Source organism: Sparus aurata, chromosome 11, assembly GCF_900880675.1.
Source record: "Sparus aurata chromosome 11, fSpaAur1.1, whole genome shotgun sequence".
Taxonomy (NCBI): Eukaryota; Metazoa; Chordata; class Actinopteri; order Spariformes; family Sparidae; genus Sparus; species Sparus aurata.
Window position 1 is genome coordinate 3,383,416 of NC_044197.1, and position 18,017 is coordinate 3,401,432.

At 39.8% G+C, this 18,017-nt stretch overlaps 1 protein-coding gene across 9 annotated transcripts in view; it reads left to right on the plus strand.

Moving 5' to 3' along the window:
- naaladl2 (N-acetylated alpha-linked acidic dipeptidase like 2) overlaps positions 1-18,017 on the plus strand; it is a 422,647-nt gene that overhangs the window by 160,572 nt on the left and 244,058 nt on the right. For all 9 annotated transcript variants that reach the window (XM_030432206.1, XM_030432202.1, XM_030432201.1 and 6 more), the window contains 3 exons: positions 4,546-4,722; positions 7,926-8,103; positions 8,380-8,541. In XM_030432206.1, the coding sequence (XP_030288066.1) occupies positions 4,554-4,722; positions 7,926-8,103; positions 8,380-8,541 (509 nt within the window). In that variant the 5' untranslated portion in view covers positions 4,546-4,553. The remainder of the gene's footprint in view (positions 1-4,545; positions 4,723-7,925; positions 8,104-8,379; positions 8,542-18,017) is intronic.

The following is an 18,017-nucleotide window of genomic DNA, read 5'->3' on the forward strand; positions in this document are numbered from 1 at the left end:
AGCCTCACCGGCACCCCGGTGTTGCAGGTAATTTATGAATGAGAGGTGAATTTACTGTAAAGTAGTGAAAGATAGCAGATACAACAGATGACCTGTCAATCTGCCCGGAGCTGCAAGAGACAAGATGAAAGACAACTTTGTTCCTCAAGCCGGCATTTGTCTTCCTATAGAAGTAGTCGGCTGTGTGTGTGTGTGTGTGTGTGTGTGTGTGTGTGTGTGTGTGTGTGTGTGTGTGTGTGTGTGTGTGTGTGTGTCCTCATGTGCAAGTTCTTGATATCAGAGGCATTATTTGAAGGGGGGCTTTGTCCTCGCATACCAATGCTGTTCTTGCTCACCTCTTCAAAGCCACAGCGCTGTTTCCGATTATGCGTGGCTGTGAAGGTCAAACAACGCAGCTGTTGCATCAGACTTTTTTATTTGTTATGCAGAATTTGTTCTCCGACTCGGCTCTGTAAATGACTGCTATTTAAGAAAAAAAAAAAAAATGCTTTGATCTGCAACTGCATATAATGGAGGCTTTTATGACTCATTACATGAAGTACATACTTGATGAGGCTATTTTTTTTTCACACCGTAGCGATCCTGTGTTTCCTTTATTGTTGTCATGTTTGCGTGAAAAATATCGATACAGCAATCAACTACACAGTGCAGAACATCTACGATCCACTGCACCACTTTGAATATTAAGTATAAATGTACAAATACTGAAGTAAAAGGTTGGAACATTTTTGTAAAAGATTGGCAATCAGAAGAGCGTTAACCTCAGCCATGGTCCTTGGATCAGTCACTACTCTGGGCGGAGAGCATTCCCCAAGTTCAAGCAAATCTGTTTAACAGTTTCTGTGTAATATTGCTGAGAAACTAACCAACAAATGAACACGGGTGAAAACAGAAACTCCTTCGCAGAGGTCATGAAACAATTAAAAAGTAAATCACAACTGAGAGACAGTAGTTGAAATGTGCTTGTCTTCATGTATTTGTGCTGCCGGTGCATTACAGAAAAACACAATTCTAACAGGAGGGCGACATTATTTGACTGGGCGACAGACTGAGATACAGGGAAGTGCAGTTGACAAAATGCATCATCATTGGTGGGGAAAGTTAAGCGGTGGCTATCAGGTGGCTGTTGGTGAAGAATCAGCATCGATAACCACGTGTATTCATGTTTATTTTCTCTGTATAAGATAACTTAGCATTGCATGTTTGGGTGGGCTCAAGAAGAGTTTTTGATTATAGACACTGCTATATGGATCTCTCTATCACACATCTATAATATTGTTGTTGTAGTGGCTGAGCAGTGGACTCAACCTCCTAACTCATTGTTCGTATTTTGCAACTCGTGGCATTTGGACCACTATTGGTGACTTTCACGTGATCAGGAAATGTACCATAAGAGGACAATACTTTAAGTGGGACTATTCCAACTGCTGCACTATTTCTTTACCAAGGAAAAACCAAGAGAAAGTGCAAAAGTCAAATTGGCTAAGGCAAACTATATTTCACAAAGCAACCGTCTAATCTTTAATGAATTGCTTCTCTGAAATCTAAAGAGCACATTGGGTACTGAAGTCAAACGGCCTGTACATACAAGGAAAAAAAGAAAGGAAAGAGAATCTAGTTACACGGCTTTCACTCTCCAGCAGTGAAAGGTATCAGGCTAAAATCCCACTGAAGTGTGTGTGGCTGTAACAGGAGGTCAGCAGTTAAATGAACTTCTGTTCTATTTTACTGAGAGGATCCTTCATCTGCATTGAGCTGGAAGTAATGAAAGTGTGGTGAAGCATTGAAGATTGATGCCAGGGAACTCCCAGACCTCTTCTCTCTGCTTTTTACCCACTCCCCTTCATCTATAAACACTCTGCCTCTTCTTTCCTGCCTTCCTGTTTTTCAACTATTTGGCTTTGTGTGTCTGTCACTGCCTCTATGTCGTCTTTCCTCACTGTGCCTCTCTTCCCCTTCTCTCCAGGACTCTTCCTCTAATTGTCTCCAGCTGTGCTCCTCTTTCCCCCAGTGTCTCCTCTTTCCATCTCAATCTCTCTTGAATCTGGAATCCTAAAAAATAAAAAGGGGCTACTCTGTCAATTCTGCAGTCACTCAGGCATCTGCAACCTATTCTGAGCCGAAGTGATGTAGAATCATGACCGATTGACCAACATTCAACAGCATCACATAAAGATTACTCTCTGGTTTCGGGTATGACACCTAGATTCTACCGGGACATGTTGGAGGCACAAAAATCATCAAAAATCATCAAAAATCTACTGGATCAACTGGTGGCACGCTCTGCTTCTGTAAGGCTCGCGGTGGGTTGTGCAGTCGCGTGGTGAATGGAACAAAACAGCGTCCTACACGAATCATTAAAGACACGCACCCAATGGAAACCAGGGGTGAGACTGGGAAGATCATTAACACAAGTAACAAACAGTTCTACAATAAAATGTTATAGAATATCCTTTATGTGAGTCTGAAATATAAAGCGTAATATTTTCCAATTACCGTGTTCAACAGTTGTATCCATATAATGCCACACAAATTCTACAACCTTACAGTCATGAAGTACAGATATAAGTGTACTTGTGTGTTCGCGATTTACGGAAAGCTACTCAACTGCTGCTGAAATTAGCTGGAGGTTGAAGGAAGCACTGCCCAGTAATAATATAATATCCACTCCTGGCAACTAAAGCATCAACACTGGCTTTACGTTCGTCGTTATCGTGGTTACATAAACAGCCTAGACCTGAATGCAGCATGTGCCAATTTGGTCTTCGATGTCATAGTCCTGGAAAAACATGACGCATTTCACTTTTTTTTATAGCTAGGATGGCAATGGAAAGTCTCTGGGTCATTGGGGTGCGCTTTAAATGAGTCATCCTTGTAAACGGTCTGTTGTGTTTATTGATTTTCATATAGTGTCCACAACCAGAACTGTACGTCATATGACACACACACGTCTACCTTCTATAAAGGAGTTGTTTCAGTATTATTCAATGGTTACTACGTTATAAGCACTTAGTGATTTTTCTGCTCATGTCTCCATTTCTCTCAACTGGAATCCAGGTGGTTTGAACCAGTAATCATTTGAAGAATAAAGTATCCAGTAAAGTGAAAAGTTTTCAATGAATAATGGCCTATAAGTTTGACTGCATTTTTGGGGAGTTTGATTTTATTTAAATGTTTTTTTTTTTTTTTTTATTATTCTATCCCAAGTGGTTATTGACTGGGCAGTTCATTTGCCCATTCTCGGTGGACTTTGATGATGGAGGGTGTAAAAGGGACTGTTAAACTTAATGACATACCAAAGACACGAGCTGGGAGGTTTTATATAGCTGATCTCCAGTCGGATCGCAGATGTCAAACGCATGCACGGGCACACGCACACACGTCTTCATGCATGTGATCCCATGGTGAGGTTTAATCGAAGCTGTGTAGCAGCTATAGTGAAGGTAGAGCTGGTTTAACTGGGCAACACACACACACACACACGCTCAGATCCACTACTCAACTCTAGCTTGCGATCTCTCAGTCACATTAGTATGTGTAAATGCATCACAGCACCCTGCGGTGCTTTTAGTCTTTATAATTGTGTGCTGAGAGGCTCCGGTCAGTAACTTAGCCCAAATAGCTTTTAACCACAGTTATCACATTTTCGTCTATATCCAGCACTCACGTAACATCCATTACCTTGAGTCAAATGAGCGGTTTTAATCTGACCCAGGTGGCTTGTACCAGGCTTTCTGCACTCTCTGCCTGTGTTAACTACAGAGAGGTCTCAGTAGGGATCCCAAATGTCTTCATGCCTTATGCTGATTATAGGCACTCAGTAAGTGGTGTATTGGAATGTAATGGTTAGATCTGTTAAATTTGGGTATGGAAAGTTGACAGCTGTTCCATCATCTTTGTTTTATGTCGTTGAGCTTGTGTCTGGTGAAATCTCTCGAGTAGGAGTAAAATCTTCTCTGCTGAGGATGCGTTGATTCTATGGTTGTTTTCAACTGGGGCCAGTGCATATCAGCCTGCTCAAACCCCCAACGCATCTAATACGGCAGCCTAAAAGTGGCCATACGCTTCTAATTATGATGCTGTTGTTAGCCCTCTTACTTCATTTCTGCAGTCGCCCCTGTAATGCAGTAGTAATAAAAGCTAGAAGAGGCTGAGCTGGCAAATAGATGAATGGCTCATTCACACCATCCAAATAGACTAGGTCAAAATGCATTTGTTTTTAAGCTATGATACATGTGTTTGTAAGGTAACCTATACAGTCAATATATGTATTTTAACCAAAGGGAAAAAATCTTTGTCTGACACAGAAGTTTTACTGATTTAACATTTGCCCCAATGCAATGGACGTCAACTGGCAACCCTCTGTGTTGAGCATTCAATACATGCAAAGGTTTCCAATAGCCTGTACTTTACCCACTTTTTTATAACCCCAGAAGGTTTTTATGAAACTTTTTCCTGGGACATTTAGCTGAAAATGGGCTAATGTTTAGTACTGAATTGGGCATGGGGAAAATTTAATGACAATTTGATGTGTTTGAAATCTAGGTGACATCATGGCATACAGGAAGGTGTGTGACGCCCAGGGTGGGCCACTGGTCGGTGAAGTCCTCCACTGCTCTGGAGGTCTGGATCTGGACTGGGACCTGGACAAGGAGGAGCTGCAGGAACCAGGACCCAGCATGGACCGCATGCAGATGCAACATGTAGACTGCCAGAGATCAGGTAGGATCTGGTGAACACTCACAATTTCCTAAAACCCCTGAGACAGTCAAGGTTGAAATGCCCACATCAGCTGTCATGGTGACCAGCAGATCCTAGATTTGACTTTGACATTCATTGGCAGCGCAGTTAAAACACAATTTGTAACTACTCTCTAATCTGAATTCCTTTGTGAACAGGTAATTGCAATACAACAGCCTATTTACATCTTATATTACATAAAGATGCATATCACAGTGTGTCATGTCATGCAGCTGGTCCCACTTAAAGCAACATGATGTGTTTACGAGGAGGTGATTAGTATTCTCTACTTACAGGACAATTACAGCTCATATTTAATGTAAATGAATAATGTCTGATTGATGGCAGGACAGTTAACATGATGAATTTGTGAATTATTTATAAAACATTTTCCTACATTAATGAGCATCCTGCGGCTCATTGCTGTCAAGCAACACAGGAATTTCAGGAGTAAAAAGTATTTACTCAGATCGTCTTGGCTAACAATAATACATCTCATTTATATTGTTTACTTCTGCTTTGTGACATGTGCTAATGTGATCTGCCTTAATTGTAATAAGGACAGGCTTGTTTACACAGCCGTTTCACGTCAGATTCAGTATGCGTATGTGTATGATCTTATCTGATGCATGACTTTCACATGCTTACAAAAAAAACATAATCCAGTGTTCTTTTTGTAATTGTAACTTGAAGTTTGTAGATTTGTTTCAGCATGCCAAAACAAGTATCCTTCTCATGCTTTTGATGATCTTAAAAAGGTATTTTTGCAGAGAAATCCTGCAGAAACTCTTACACATACCTTGAAACAACCTGTCACTGAGAAAAAATATATACTGTATTTAATGTGAGAAGTTTGCCACTACCAGGAGCTGCACAAGTGAGAAACTTCATAAGTACCCTTAAGCTAGACTTGAGTTCCTCAGCTTTGAAGGACTCTGTTTTGAATTGTGCCTGGAGTTCTGTATCAGTGGCAGTTTTCTATCCTCACAAATGCCTTCTCAAGAAAATGGGCTGATCGTTCCAAAAATGAGCATTACTTTTTCTATTCCATTTCCCATTTACAGTTTGTTTTCACCATTAAATTAAATTTGAAGTCTGTTAGTAAGTTATAAACAAACCCAGATGTATGTTGGGTCCATAGACACTAAGAACACAGTGATTTATGTATCTTTTGTCTTGATCGTGATGATCACAATATTGGAACAGCCATGCTGTCAGCTCTGTAAGGCTGGGCCTAGCGAAAATACTAACGTTGTCAAACAAACTTACTCAGAGTTACAATCCTAACATGTTGATGTTTAGCAGGTACAATGTTTTCCATGTTTAAATAACCAAAGCATTGATCTGTTAAAACTTCATCCTGAAGATGGCACTCAGTTGAAAGTCACGGGACAACCGAGGAACAACCGTCACACTTCCAACTTCTCAGCTTGATAACGACTCCCTTTCACTGTGCACCAGTCTCATGTTTGTGTTGCATTAAAACAGTTCTCTGTTGCTTACAGGATGATGGAAAAAGTTAAATTTAACCTGACTTCTGTTTTAAATCAATAGTTTGTTTTGCTACCCCAAGAATTCTGTGACTCGTACAGTATTAATCAATATTAACTGCGGGTTATATATCACTTATATCAATAATTGGCACAATAACTGAAAAAGGAGAAACCAAACATTTTTATTCAAATTAAAGAGAATTTTTTTTTATGTGTTTAGAAGTGAGACTATTTAAGCGTAACCCTTTTACCACCGGCTCGCTAGCCTAGCTCCTGCCAGCTATCTTAGCCGAACTTGCTTCGTGTCCAATAAACACAAACACCGCGACTGCGATGGAGAGTCCAACTCACACACTCACAGCACGTCGTCTGATAACAGTTAACAGTGCGTTAGTGATAAAACGCGACACTGACGACACCCACAGTCCTCTGTTAGCTGCTCCCCGCCATTAACTCTGGGCTCCTTCTTCCTCACGCTCCGGTCAACCCGGAAGTGCAAAACTCTTAAAGGTCATGAACTCATAAGAAGAATTTCTTTTTTTAACTTCTTAAAACATTCAGAACTCATGAAATTATATTTTAAAGTCACACATTTTAAACAGAAATTATTTATATAATTTTAATATCTTATTTATCTTTATTTATGCACATTTTAACTTCACAGCAACTGATATTTTATCTTTAAGAGAAAAAATTGTATTATATTAGATATTATAGTAATACATAGGTAAAGCCGGATTTACCTGGTGAACTGAATGGAATTACCACAACTCTGTGCAATACATGCAAAAACTTATCCAAAAGAGTAATATGAGTATCATACTAAGGTATGGTGAGAAGTAAAAATACTTAAACTCTGTATATTAGAGATGAATGGGAAAAAGAACTAAAGAGAGAAGAACGGGATAATATATGTAATACACAACTACCAGCTCAAGATGTTGCAGAACATTTTGTTGGAAAAACATGGTCAGATATTTCATCACACACAAATTGAAAAGAGGGCTACCATGTGTCCCACAGCTCAGCTGGAGACTGTGTGGGGAGCATAGTGCTGATCATTTTCATATTTTCTGGCACCCTGTGAAAATAAATAAGTACTGGGCTGATGTATGGAATGGGTTGAAAGTAATTCTAGGAAATGAACCACCCAAGACTGGTGATGTGTTATAGTTGGAAAATTTAACGCAGGAACGCATTGGCAGCAAAGACACTTACCTGGTTAAAATACTTCTAGTGGCATCAAAAAAAGCTATTACAAGGAAATGGTATAAAGAAGACCTCCCCACCTAGAGAAATTGGTTGGAAAGAATTGCAATATATGGAGAAATGTACACATATTCTAAGACTGGAACGGTCTACATGCTATGAAAAATACGAAAAAGTGTACTGTCTATAAAACCTGTAGCAAATACTGAAGAGATTGGACTATTAAAAGGTGAATACGTGCATTATTGATTGCCGACACCAAGCTTATGATGATGCTTGACCTCATCTGTGAACTTTCCTGCCTGAATCACGTCAGATAGATTTTCATCAGCAATGGTGGTTGTTGAACAATAAAGATGACACATCCCATGCTACCTTTGTCTCCTAGACCTATAGCAGCAGAAATTACATACATCATTTCACTGATTTAGCTGGATTATTTGCTTTTTGCTTTTATTCTTATTTCTCGCTGCTCACTATCAGGGTGTTCCGACCCCGGCCCTGACCCTGACCCTGAGCTGATGGAACCCATCCAGCCGTCTGTCTCAGTCTCACCACATGGACGATTTGAACGACTGCAGGAAGATCCCAACTACATCTCCCACTTCACCAGGGCTCCGGGCCATAAAGGGCAACGACGACTCCACTGTTTCCTGCTCAGGTAATTCAAGGACTTGAGTTGTCGAACTCAAATCAGATATTCCCTGCTGCAGGCACTGGAGGGTCTTATGTACAACTTGTATATATATTTTGGTGAGCTTGTACAACAGAGTTAGAAATAGCTGGTGTCACCAAATCGGACATTTTAAGCATAAGTAATGCATGATGTGACCTTACGTAACTCTAAACATAAAGTCTACTTTAAGCTTTTTCGGGATCATCTTACTAGTTTTTTCAGGCCTTAATTCTAATCAAACACCATCCACTCCACTCGTAGGTACTTCTTGGCAGGGATGGGGCTTTTTGTCCTCGGTCTACTGATTGGCTGGTTCACTCACACACCTGCTGTCAAACCACCTGTACCCCCATCTGACAGCTCAGACCTGCTGGAGGAGCTGCTGAGAGGAATCACAGCCAACAAGATAGATGCTATTCAGAGGTAAGCTTGCTGAAAGAATTGTGCTTTTGGTGTGTACAGAATGTGAAAATAAATGCCGTAAGTGGTCTGTGACTTGCAGATCCACCTACTCAAGAGCCCTTTACAACTTACGCTGGCTTCACGGGGAAAGAGAGTGGTTGCTTGTTAAATGAAAACACAAGCACAAAACAAGGCTTAAATGTCAAGGTAATATCTTGCAGAATGGATGTTGAACAGAAGACATGAGGCATTTTTTTCTGATAACACTGGCCCTGATTTTACTTAACCTCCACCGAACCAAAAACAAACAACTTAACCGCAAAGACAGAGTGTCTTGTTCCTTGTTATAAGTCCTTCAACCAAGCACATCTCCTTAACAAAGAGTCAAACTAAATAGACCAATGTTCACATCTTGTCTTGTACAAACAGCCAACACTGGAATGTGTTTAAATCTGTTCCCCAACCTCAGCTCAACTGTTTTACCTAAACCTAAGCAAACTCAAACAATAGTGACAAAACATCCGACTTTGACACGTCAGACCTTGTGTTCAGTCCAAGACCTCCAAATAAAATGTTCTGATCTGCTGGACATCATTTGTTTGTCCCTTCCAAAACCCTAACACATTACTGTTTGATAAATTGATGTAATATTATTTACAATTTTATGGCTAAGGTTTGGTGAGGTTCGGGGACAAAAACATCTTGGTTACTTTTAGGGAATGATCTTAGTTTGGATCAGAATAAAAACTTCCCTAATGTTAGGGAACATTATCAGCTGGAAACAGAACATGAACAGCAGACTTCAGTGTCAAAGGCCAATGTTTTCCTGACGCACCCTCCCAACCTTTTCTACAGACACATCACCTCAACCTTTTTCATGCTCCTGTCAGAATTACTGCGGCTGCTATATGGCTTTATCGCTTGAATGTGAATAGATTGCACCTGCTGAAATGGCTGATGTTGTCGGTTTCCAGGATTTTTTCAAATGGCCATACTGGTTCCTTTGGACCAGAGTCTTTCTCGAACCTTGACCAAGTAGATTAAGTTGACTCACCTCTATTAAACCTCAATAATAGAGACTAAATGTCCAACTTTGGCCCTGAAGTCTCTTTACATCCCATCTTTTACCCGCAGTCAGTGTTGGCTTCACATGTAGCCTTCAGGCTGCTTCCTGTCTGTGACCAACAGTTAACATTGGTTTCTTATAATCATGGCCACAATATTTCCTTAACCTGAACACACGTGCTTTTTAGTCGTCCAAACCTAACCAAACAATGACCATACAGACCATCATGTTAGTGTCCAGCTATGACATTAGAGGCCATTCACATCGTGGTGTCTTCCAACAATCTTAGTTTATATAATCATGACCAGAATCTGTCCGTGAACCTTAACCAAGTGATTTCCATTGCCTAAACCTAACCAAATCTCAACCATAAAGAAACAGTCAACGACCAGATTTATGGTTTAAAATGTAGGTTTGTCATACAGTGACAGTGTAGGTTTGTTGATACAGTGAGAGAGACATGAGAAATTGCATACTGGTTATGAAGACATTAAAAGTAGGATAGAGAGACACTAAGTTTGAGGAGAAAAGAGGATTTGTTGGATGAGCAGAACAATGTTGTCCAATGTAGCTCCCCGGACTCTTAGTTCAACATAATCAAGAGTTTAAAAAAAATCTAGCCAGGCACACATCTATTTATTTACAAAGAGGAAGTAAAAGAGATGATGATGCTAGAGTGAAAGTGGAATTGAGCGATAACGTCTCTCCACAAGGTAGTAAATCTTTTTTTCCAATGCTGATACAAACCTCTGTCAACCTGAACACTGCCTTCTCCAAGCCAAAGGATCATGGGATCCCCGGGTATATGTGCCTCTGTGAGATAACTGGCTTTGCTACTGAACTGAGACAATCATGTCACCATGGTTTGCCTCTCTGAGTTTTTCCACAATTTTCATTATTTATTTTCTCATATTTATATTTCTAGGTGCCAGAAACAACCCACCCACCCATTCATAACTAGCATACACCCACTTATACTATTACATATAGCAGTGGCCTCAGTCTGCTCTGTTGAGATGTTGAAATATACATCCTAATATTACTTTTAAACCTTGAATAATAGTGGCCTTTACTTGACCTTTACTCTACAATTAGCCTCATTTTCATAAATGTAAGGGTTAAATTAGATAATTATATATGAGATCCAACTGAAACATACAATCAAGCAGCAATACGAGGTGATTTTGTGGTTTTGGTCACGAGACCATATGACCTCCAAACAAACATTATTTCCTTTGTGCAGTGAAGCAGTAGAGCACTTCTCAGTCAAAACTGTGATGTGATTTTAATATAATTAAACTATCCAGTCTATAAGCCTGAAAATCAATCATATGCACATTTTTTTCAAAAGTGAGTTGCATTCATTACCATTATTTAGCAGCGTAGCAAGTGCTATCTGCAAGGTTGTCAAATATGGAATTTGGTAACACTTTATAATAACCATCATTAATATATGGTACATGTATGTCAATTAAGCTTTAGGAAATACTTTTTTCACTTTTAACACAGAAATGCTTTATTAACCATTTATAAATCAATTGTTTCATGTTGCAACTGATGATTTTATTATTTTTCAAATGATCAATAAATACAGTGTAGTTATTCTTTAAACATTATTTGGATGGCCATTAAAAAGTTGCAGCTGATGTTTATAAAGCTTTCAACTGCTTAATAAATGGTTCATAAAGCCTTTTATTGTTAACAGTGAAATAACTATTAATTAAAGTGTAATTTACTGTTAATTTACCATTTATTAATGCTAATTAGAGTCAGGGTTTAAGTGTTTCCCTGACTTTTTGTCACACCCCTTTTGCATCTCATACAGCCGCACAAATACAAATCCAATTTTTTAAAATGACCTTTTCACATGTTCACATGGATTTACCGTTTATGAATTCTCTGGGATGGCAGTCACGAGTTACGGCTGTACTCTGTTTATATAAGTGGGAGATTTGAAGGCAAATAATGTTATGCAGGGACCTTTGGAAAGGGTTTAATGAATGGATGCTCATGGATTAATTCTGCCAGAAGCTCTCAGGAGTTGACTCCCCCATTCAGCCAACAACACATGTTCCTCTGCATTCAGACCTTCAGGTTTTCCTTCTGGCTTGATAATTCTATTTACGTTATCAGGCACAGACAACTGAGAAATAAAGCTGACTGAGTTACTTTGTATTGAGTCTTGGAGAAGAGAAGCAAATGTGAGAGCTAGAGAGTGGCAGACAAAGTGAAAGAGACACATAAAAGGAGCTCTGCAGTCAGAGAAAGACCTAAGAGAAGCAGACAAAGGAGGCGATGGCAGTTGCTGAGCATATTTTAACAGCTCTATGTGACTGTACAGGGGAAATATCTCAGACTGAATACATTGCTGTTTGGTTTGTGGGATTCTCATGACAGGATTGATTAAATAATTGCTCCATATTCAACAAATAACAATCAACATGTATATTGTTTGGAACATGAAGACTGTGCTTAAGGCAGATAGATGACTTCTGCTTGTTAGTGTACATTTAACTCTCTTCCTTGTTTCTTAGCCAAATGGTCTATAATGTTGTTTTTGTTTTCCCTCATGGGGATGTCAAAGTAAAACATAGCAAACTTGTCACCGTAGAAACTTTATGAATCCAATTGTTTTTCAATTTACACTTCAAAGAGGTGTGCAAGAATGGAGAGTTACTCTGAGAGAAACTGGATTAAGTTCAAATCCCTAGAAGATGGTTTCCCCCTGCTAGTATCTTGGCCCGTCTAATGCTTATCTATACAGCTAATTATACTACTGTAATAACATCTATGCATCTATAGGGAAGTGTATTTTTGTTTCTCTGCATATAGTCCCACACATATCTCAAATGTGAACAATGGTCATTCAGTTTGAGAGTTTTTACAGAGTGCTTTTAGGAGGTAATCCTTGAGATGCTTTTTTTCTTAAGCGCTGGGATGTAATTGCTACTGATTCCTGCCGGCTGATGTCTTGGGGTGACGGATCTTTATCTAGTTTATACAGCTTTATCTGGATGATGTATATCTTGCTGTGCTGGCGCCAGGACAACAAGCTTCATGGATCACTATCTGTTATGCTTGGAGTGTTTCTGCTGTGAATTCTTTGTTTGTTCCCTGATTTTCTTCTGAAGAGGTACTCTCTTGGCTACGAATGCATCATGACACGGACCTCACTTGACCTGTGACAAGATGGATGGTGAAGCTGAAACTTGCTATAGCTTCTACCCGCTTGTTGTCTATTTAGAGCGGCGTTGTTTCTTCAATTATATGTTTCAGTAGGACTAATAAACACACTTTGGAGATTTGTCTTGAGATTTCTACTCAAAGTTACTGCTACATTTGATCTTAAATTGTTTCTTCACAGTTTTGCAAAAGTAGAAATCTATTTTTATATGTAGATATTTAGATAGATAAGAAGTTAGCTAGAATGCCAGCTGTGTGAAACAGGTCTGTTTAAATGCACAATACGTACGTCATTTTGGCTCTTGGGCTCTCTCAATCAAAGTAGAGTGGGATCATTGTCAGAGAGCCACCATGGCTGATGATCATATCTGACGTGACTCAGGCAAAAATAATTAGGGAAGTGGTAATATATTTAACCATCAATTTTTATTCACATTAAGTTTAATCATGTTCGCCCACTTCTGTCCTCGCTCTCTGACTCACTCCTGGGAGTTAAAGCGACAGGTGACTGAATGAACCCGCCACTGCAATGAACGTGTTGTTGTTTTATGTTTCATGGGTTGGACCACACCAATCTTCAAACTTGACCTTTGATCGCAACTAGACACCTGTAAAGTTTCTTGACTATCTTACATGGTTGTGAGCTATCACATCTGTCCACAGAAGGACATATAATCAGTAGGACTACTACACAGTAGGAAATGTAGGACTACATTTTGCCATGTTGACACACGCAAACAAGTGGGCAGACAAACAAACAGACACACACACACTGTTACATATTATATAGTTAACCCCAATTTTGTGTAGTTTCTTTGCAGATGGTGCTCTTTTCATTGTCCTCTTTTAGAACCAGTAGCTATCTCTGCCAATGCTGACTACTTCTTATGTTTATGCTTTCAACTAGGAATGTAAAACCTGCATAATATAAGGGCGCTCTCGGTCCCCTTCATCAAACACTGAGGATGTGGCTGGTGCCAAAGTGACAAGCTGGCCGGCACCACCAGTTCCTCTTCTGTGTGTTTGAAAAACCTCATTCATGTCTTCCAAACTAAAAAAAATAACTAACTCCATATGCAAAATATGAGTCACCGCATATCTAAAAGACTCAAAGAATCAAAAAGCCTTAAACAGTCATTCCATAACCAAACTGACAAAAATAGTTTTGGGGGAATCTTGCGAGTATAAAAAGCTCAACAAGTCAGTCACAATTAAATCCTTGTGCAGCGTGAAGATTACAGTAATTATAAAGCTACCACGCTGTACCAGCCAGGCTGAAATTACCCACAATTTCGGGATACTTGACTTGTGTGCCTTTGTCAAGTCGTCAGGTGGTAAATAAAGGTGTACAAAACTGAACACAAAGTGTTTGGGTGTTTAACTGCGTTTTGAACAACTTTCATCATTAAAGAGAGAAACAGACATTGATGTATGCATGTGTACAGCTCTGTGGGGATTTGAAGTGTTGAATACAGTTAAAAATAATGAAAGAAAACACAGAATAACTGAACATAGCCTGGCCTGGAGCCCCAAAGTCGAAAACTGTTTGTTCTGCTTCAGCTTTTCGCTTGCCAGCTGATTACACCGCTAATTTACTTTGTCCAGTTTTAAGTGAAAAACTTTAATTTATTCTGACATTTCAAAGACTTTCAGATGAGCTGAACTCTTTGTGGAACTCGGTAAAAGAGAGGGATTTCAGGAGTTTTGTGTGAGAAAGCTGAGCTACCTGGAAACGAATTGCGGAGGGAGAGCAGCTGTACGTAGGAGTGCTTGTTCACCAGAGTCATGTCTCGGTAAAGTCATTGGGGGGTTTTATGGAGTGAGAGCTGCTTCAGACACTAATCACTGAGGCAGAGCTATAGTTAATTCTCACCCGCTGTGCTCGGCTGCATTTCTCACAGAGTCCTCGCCACTAAAACGGCTTGTTTCTCAGGGGAATGAGGATTATTGAGACATATATGGCCTTGAAGAAATTATATTTGCCATTTATTTATAACGAGTTAATGTTGGTGCCTCCAATATGAGGGTGGCACAATGTACTCTGCTGGATAATGGAGGAAAATGTGAAGACATTGGTTCAATTTGGTGACTGGGTTCATTATAGGATATACTGTATGTGAACTGAATCTTAAATGGTGCAACTCAACCAAACACTTTAGTGTATTTCCACTGACTGTTTCGGAATTATCCAGCTGCAGCAGGTAGCCAGTTGTATAACCCTTACCCAGTTTTACGACAATAAAGTTCATTACTAGATGGAAAATGTTAGTGACTAGCTGGTGAACATAGTGCAGCATTTATCAAGCTAAAGAGACGGATATTTCTCAGGATTGGGTGGAGAGCCAGGCAGAGTTAAAAGCATAGTGAATGTAGGAGAATTAGTAAAGTATAGTATAAACAGATATGTGGGTAGGGAATGAAACATGACACTAAATGAATGCTAATATTGCTTTGCTTCTGCTGGATGTGTAAACAGGAAACTATAGTGCTGATTTAACAGTTTTTACTGCTTTTTAATATTTTATTGGTCAATTAAAAAGCACATCCAGGAGATCAAAACGCTACAGGATTAGCAGAGTGGTGAGGGAGGCTGAACTCTGGGTGGCCGGTGGTACTCCAATGTCCAATGATGAAATGATAAATGGGAAAAATGTGTGTTTTCTACAGGTCCTTTTTATCTAACCCTCAAAAAACTGTTTAGTGGGAGTAAAGTTCCTTTGGTGCCAGCCTTCAGGAGGAGGCCGGCTGGCTGAAGGTAACACCTAGCTTTCTTTCTTTTTTTTTTTTTTGACTGATAAAATTTGTGAAAGATGTGGAGGGAAGAGAATTAAAAGCATAAAATACAAAGTGCACCTGATTAAAGTTGAGGTGTTTCATGAATATCACCCCCTGCAGATGTACAGTGCGTCTCCCGTCGCTCCGATTCTGAACATTTTCCCAGCATGACCCACGAGTCTAAAGGTTCTCATCTGCTGCCATGTCAATGCAGCTCATTTCACTGATTACTTCCTCTTCTCATTAAAGAAGTGTTAATCAGGGAAATCAGCTGCTTTAGTGACTGATTGCTGTGACTCTCTGGCCATGATAGCACACGCACTTATCTACATCAGCCATTTGTGGGTGAATTAACATAAGTGCCTTATATTCTAAGGGTTTTATGTCATTATGGTTCCCCCCTTGATGCTTTAAACACACGTGTGTCGACTAAGGACTGTGGATATAATGCAAAACAGGAAATTGGCTATCACGGATAGTTCACGTTAATGGTAATACAATATATTGCATGTAGCCATAGCAACAGCACTTATTCTTAAAGCTATCCTTTTCTGAATATTTTGTTGTTTTTTTGATATTTCTTAGTTTCAGGAGTCCTTTTCTTACCGTGTGGATGAGCTATATAGATTGCCAAATATTCTCTACGTCTAATTCATGTAACTACGTGAGACTGTAGTGAAATCAGGGAGTTCATACGTCATCCTCAAATAGAAAAAGCAGCGTGGCTTACTCAGAAATGGAAATTAAAAGTGTTAAAAAGCTCCATATTCTGACACCAACCACTGTGTTTTGGTCAGTAATCCATGTCTCTCCTCCCCCTCGTGCATTAAAAGAGCAGGGAATGTTCTGGTTCTCATGCCCACATCATCCGATCAAGACAGAACTCCATAAAGAGGCGGTGCTGTCTGATCATGAACACGTAGAGAGCAGGATCCTCCTGTTTGCTGCCATGTCTGGAGATTACTGCTGAGCTTTCATGCAATGACAATGGAGGTGAATGTTACGCCTACAGCAGTTTTAATAAAATTAATGTTTTGTTTTCTTACATATACATATTTTTTTTTTGTTAATCCAGGTTACATGTATCGTTCTACGCGTACACATGCATGCGGACTTGCATCTTGCTGTATTTTTCCCGCGCTGGTGTTTGTATGCATGTGGTACGTGGACTGAAACGCAGCCCTCGCCGAAATAACACTGTGACAATATGACAGCCATATCTGTTACACTGTGCTTGGTTTTCCCAATAACATCAGACTCTGCAATACGATGCTGAATAGTTGAATGCAAATCCACCGCATAATAAGTGAGACAACATCTGAACTGAGACATTATGCAATTTGCATCAGTTACGTTTAAATTATTCTAATGTTCAATGTCCCAGCGTTGGGCGTTGAAATATAGAGGAGGCATATTTTATTCTCATGAAGATGATTTCTTGCTGATACAAAGTGATTGCGGGAGGGAGAAAAAGGGCAGGGGGGGAGGCAGATACACAGAGTGGGGGATAAGAGTAACAAATGAAGATGGAATGGGTGAGCAGGCGTCAGGGAGTGAATACAAATGGAGAGAGAAAGAGCATCCTAGGCCATAATACACAAGCTCCGTGTTGATGCAGTGCAAACTGCCAGGGGTTTTACTGCAACAAGGAGAAGAAACATGACATAGTGGTAAATTAAAACTTCTGTGATACAAAGGTTCGTTTTTCCGGGCAGTTTTTATCGCCAGCTCATGTTTAGGAAGTTTACTTTCACCTAAAGGGAATATTTTTTTACTGAAGTATTTGTCAAATATGTAGACTAGACTTTGAAAACTTTAGAATAATGTGTAATATCCACTGATTGTGGAAATCTCTATCTCAGTGGAGATTTTTCCACTGAAGAAGACTAGCCGTTTTTTACACACGCCGCATCATCTCCGGAGCGGTGGATTGCCAATTCTCCGATGGTGATTCACACAGAGTGAAGCATCTGCACCTTAAAGATGAACAGCTGTGTAATTCACAAAGAAAGCCGGCACCGCGGCTCCTAAAGAGGCGTGACGGTACACGTCATGATGATGACATCGGTGTGTTTTCAAGGTGTTTCCCAGGTGTCACCCTGTCAATCTAAACCCGCTGACAGTTTATAATCATATGGATGCTGTTATAATGTGTTGTGATTGAGATCCTGACCCACCAAACATCCTGGAAAGAGACAAAGTTAAGTTTTTCGTGCTAAATTACCTAATTACTTAATGGCCATCAGTAAACAGGATGCTGTCTGACTCACTCGTTGGGAGGAAACTGCGACATTTCACAACATTAACTGCATGTTTTAACATTTATACCACACGGTCACTTGACTATGACAACAAGCTCATCTGACTTTGTCCACCTGCACATCTAACATTCCTGAAGTTTCTCAGTAAGCTTTACCTGGATGTCTACCTGGATGCTCCAGGGGTAAGTAGAGCGTCAAGGTTTGAGTTTAGA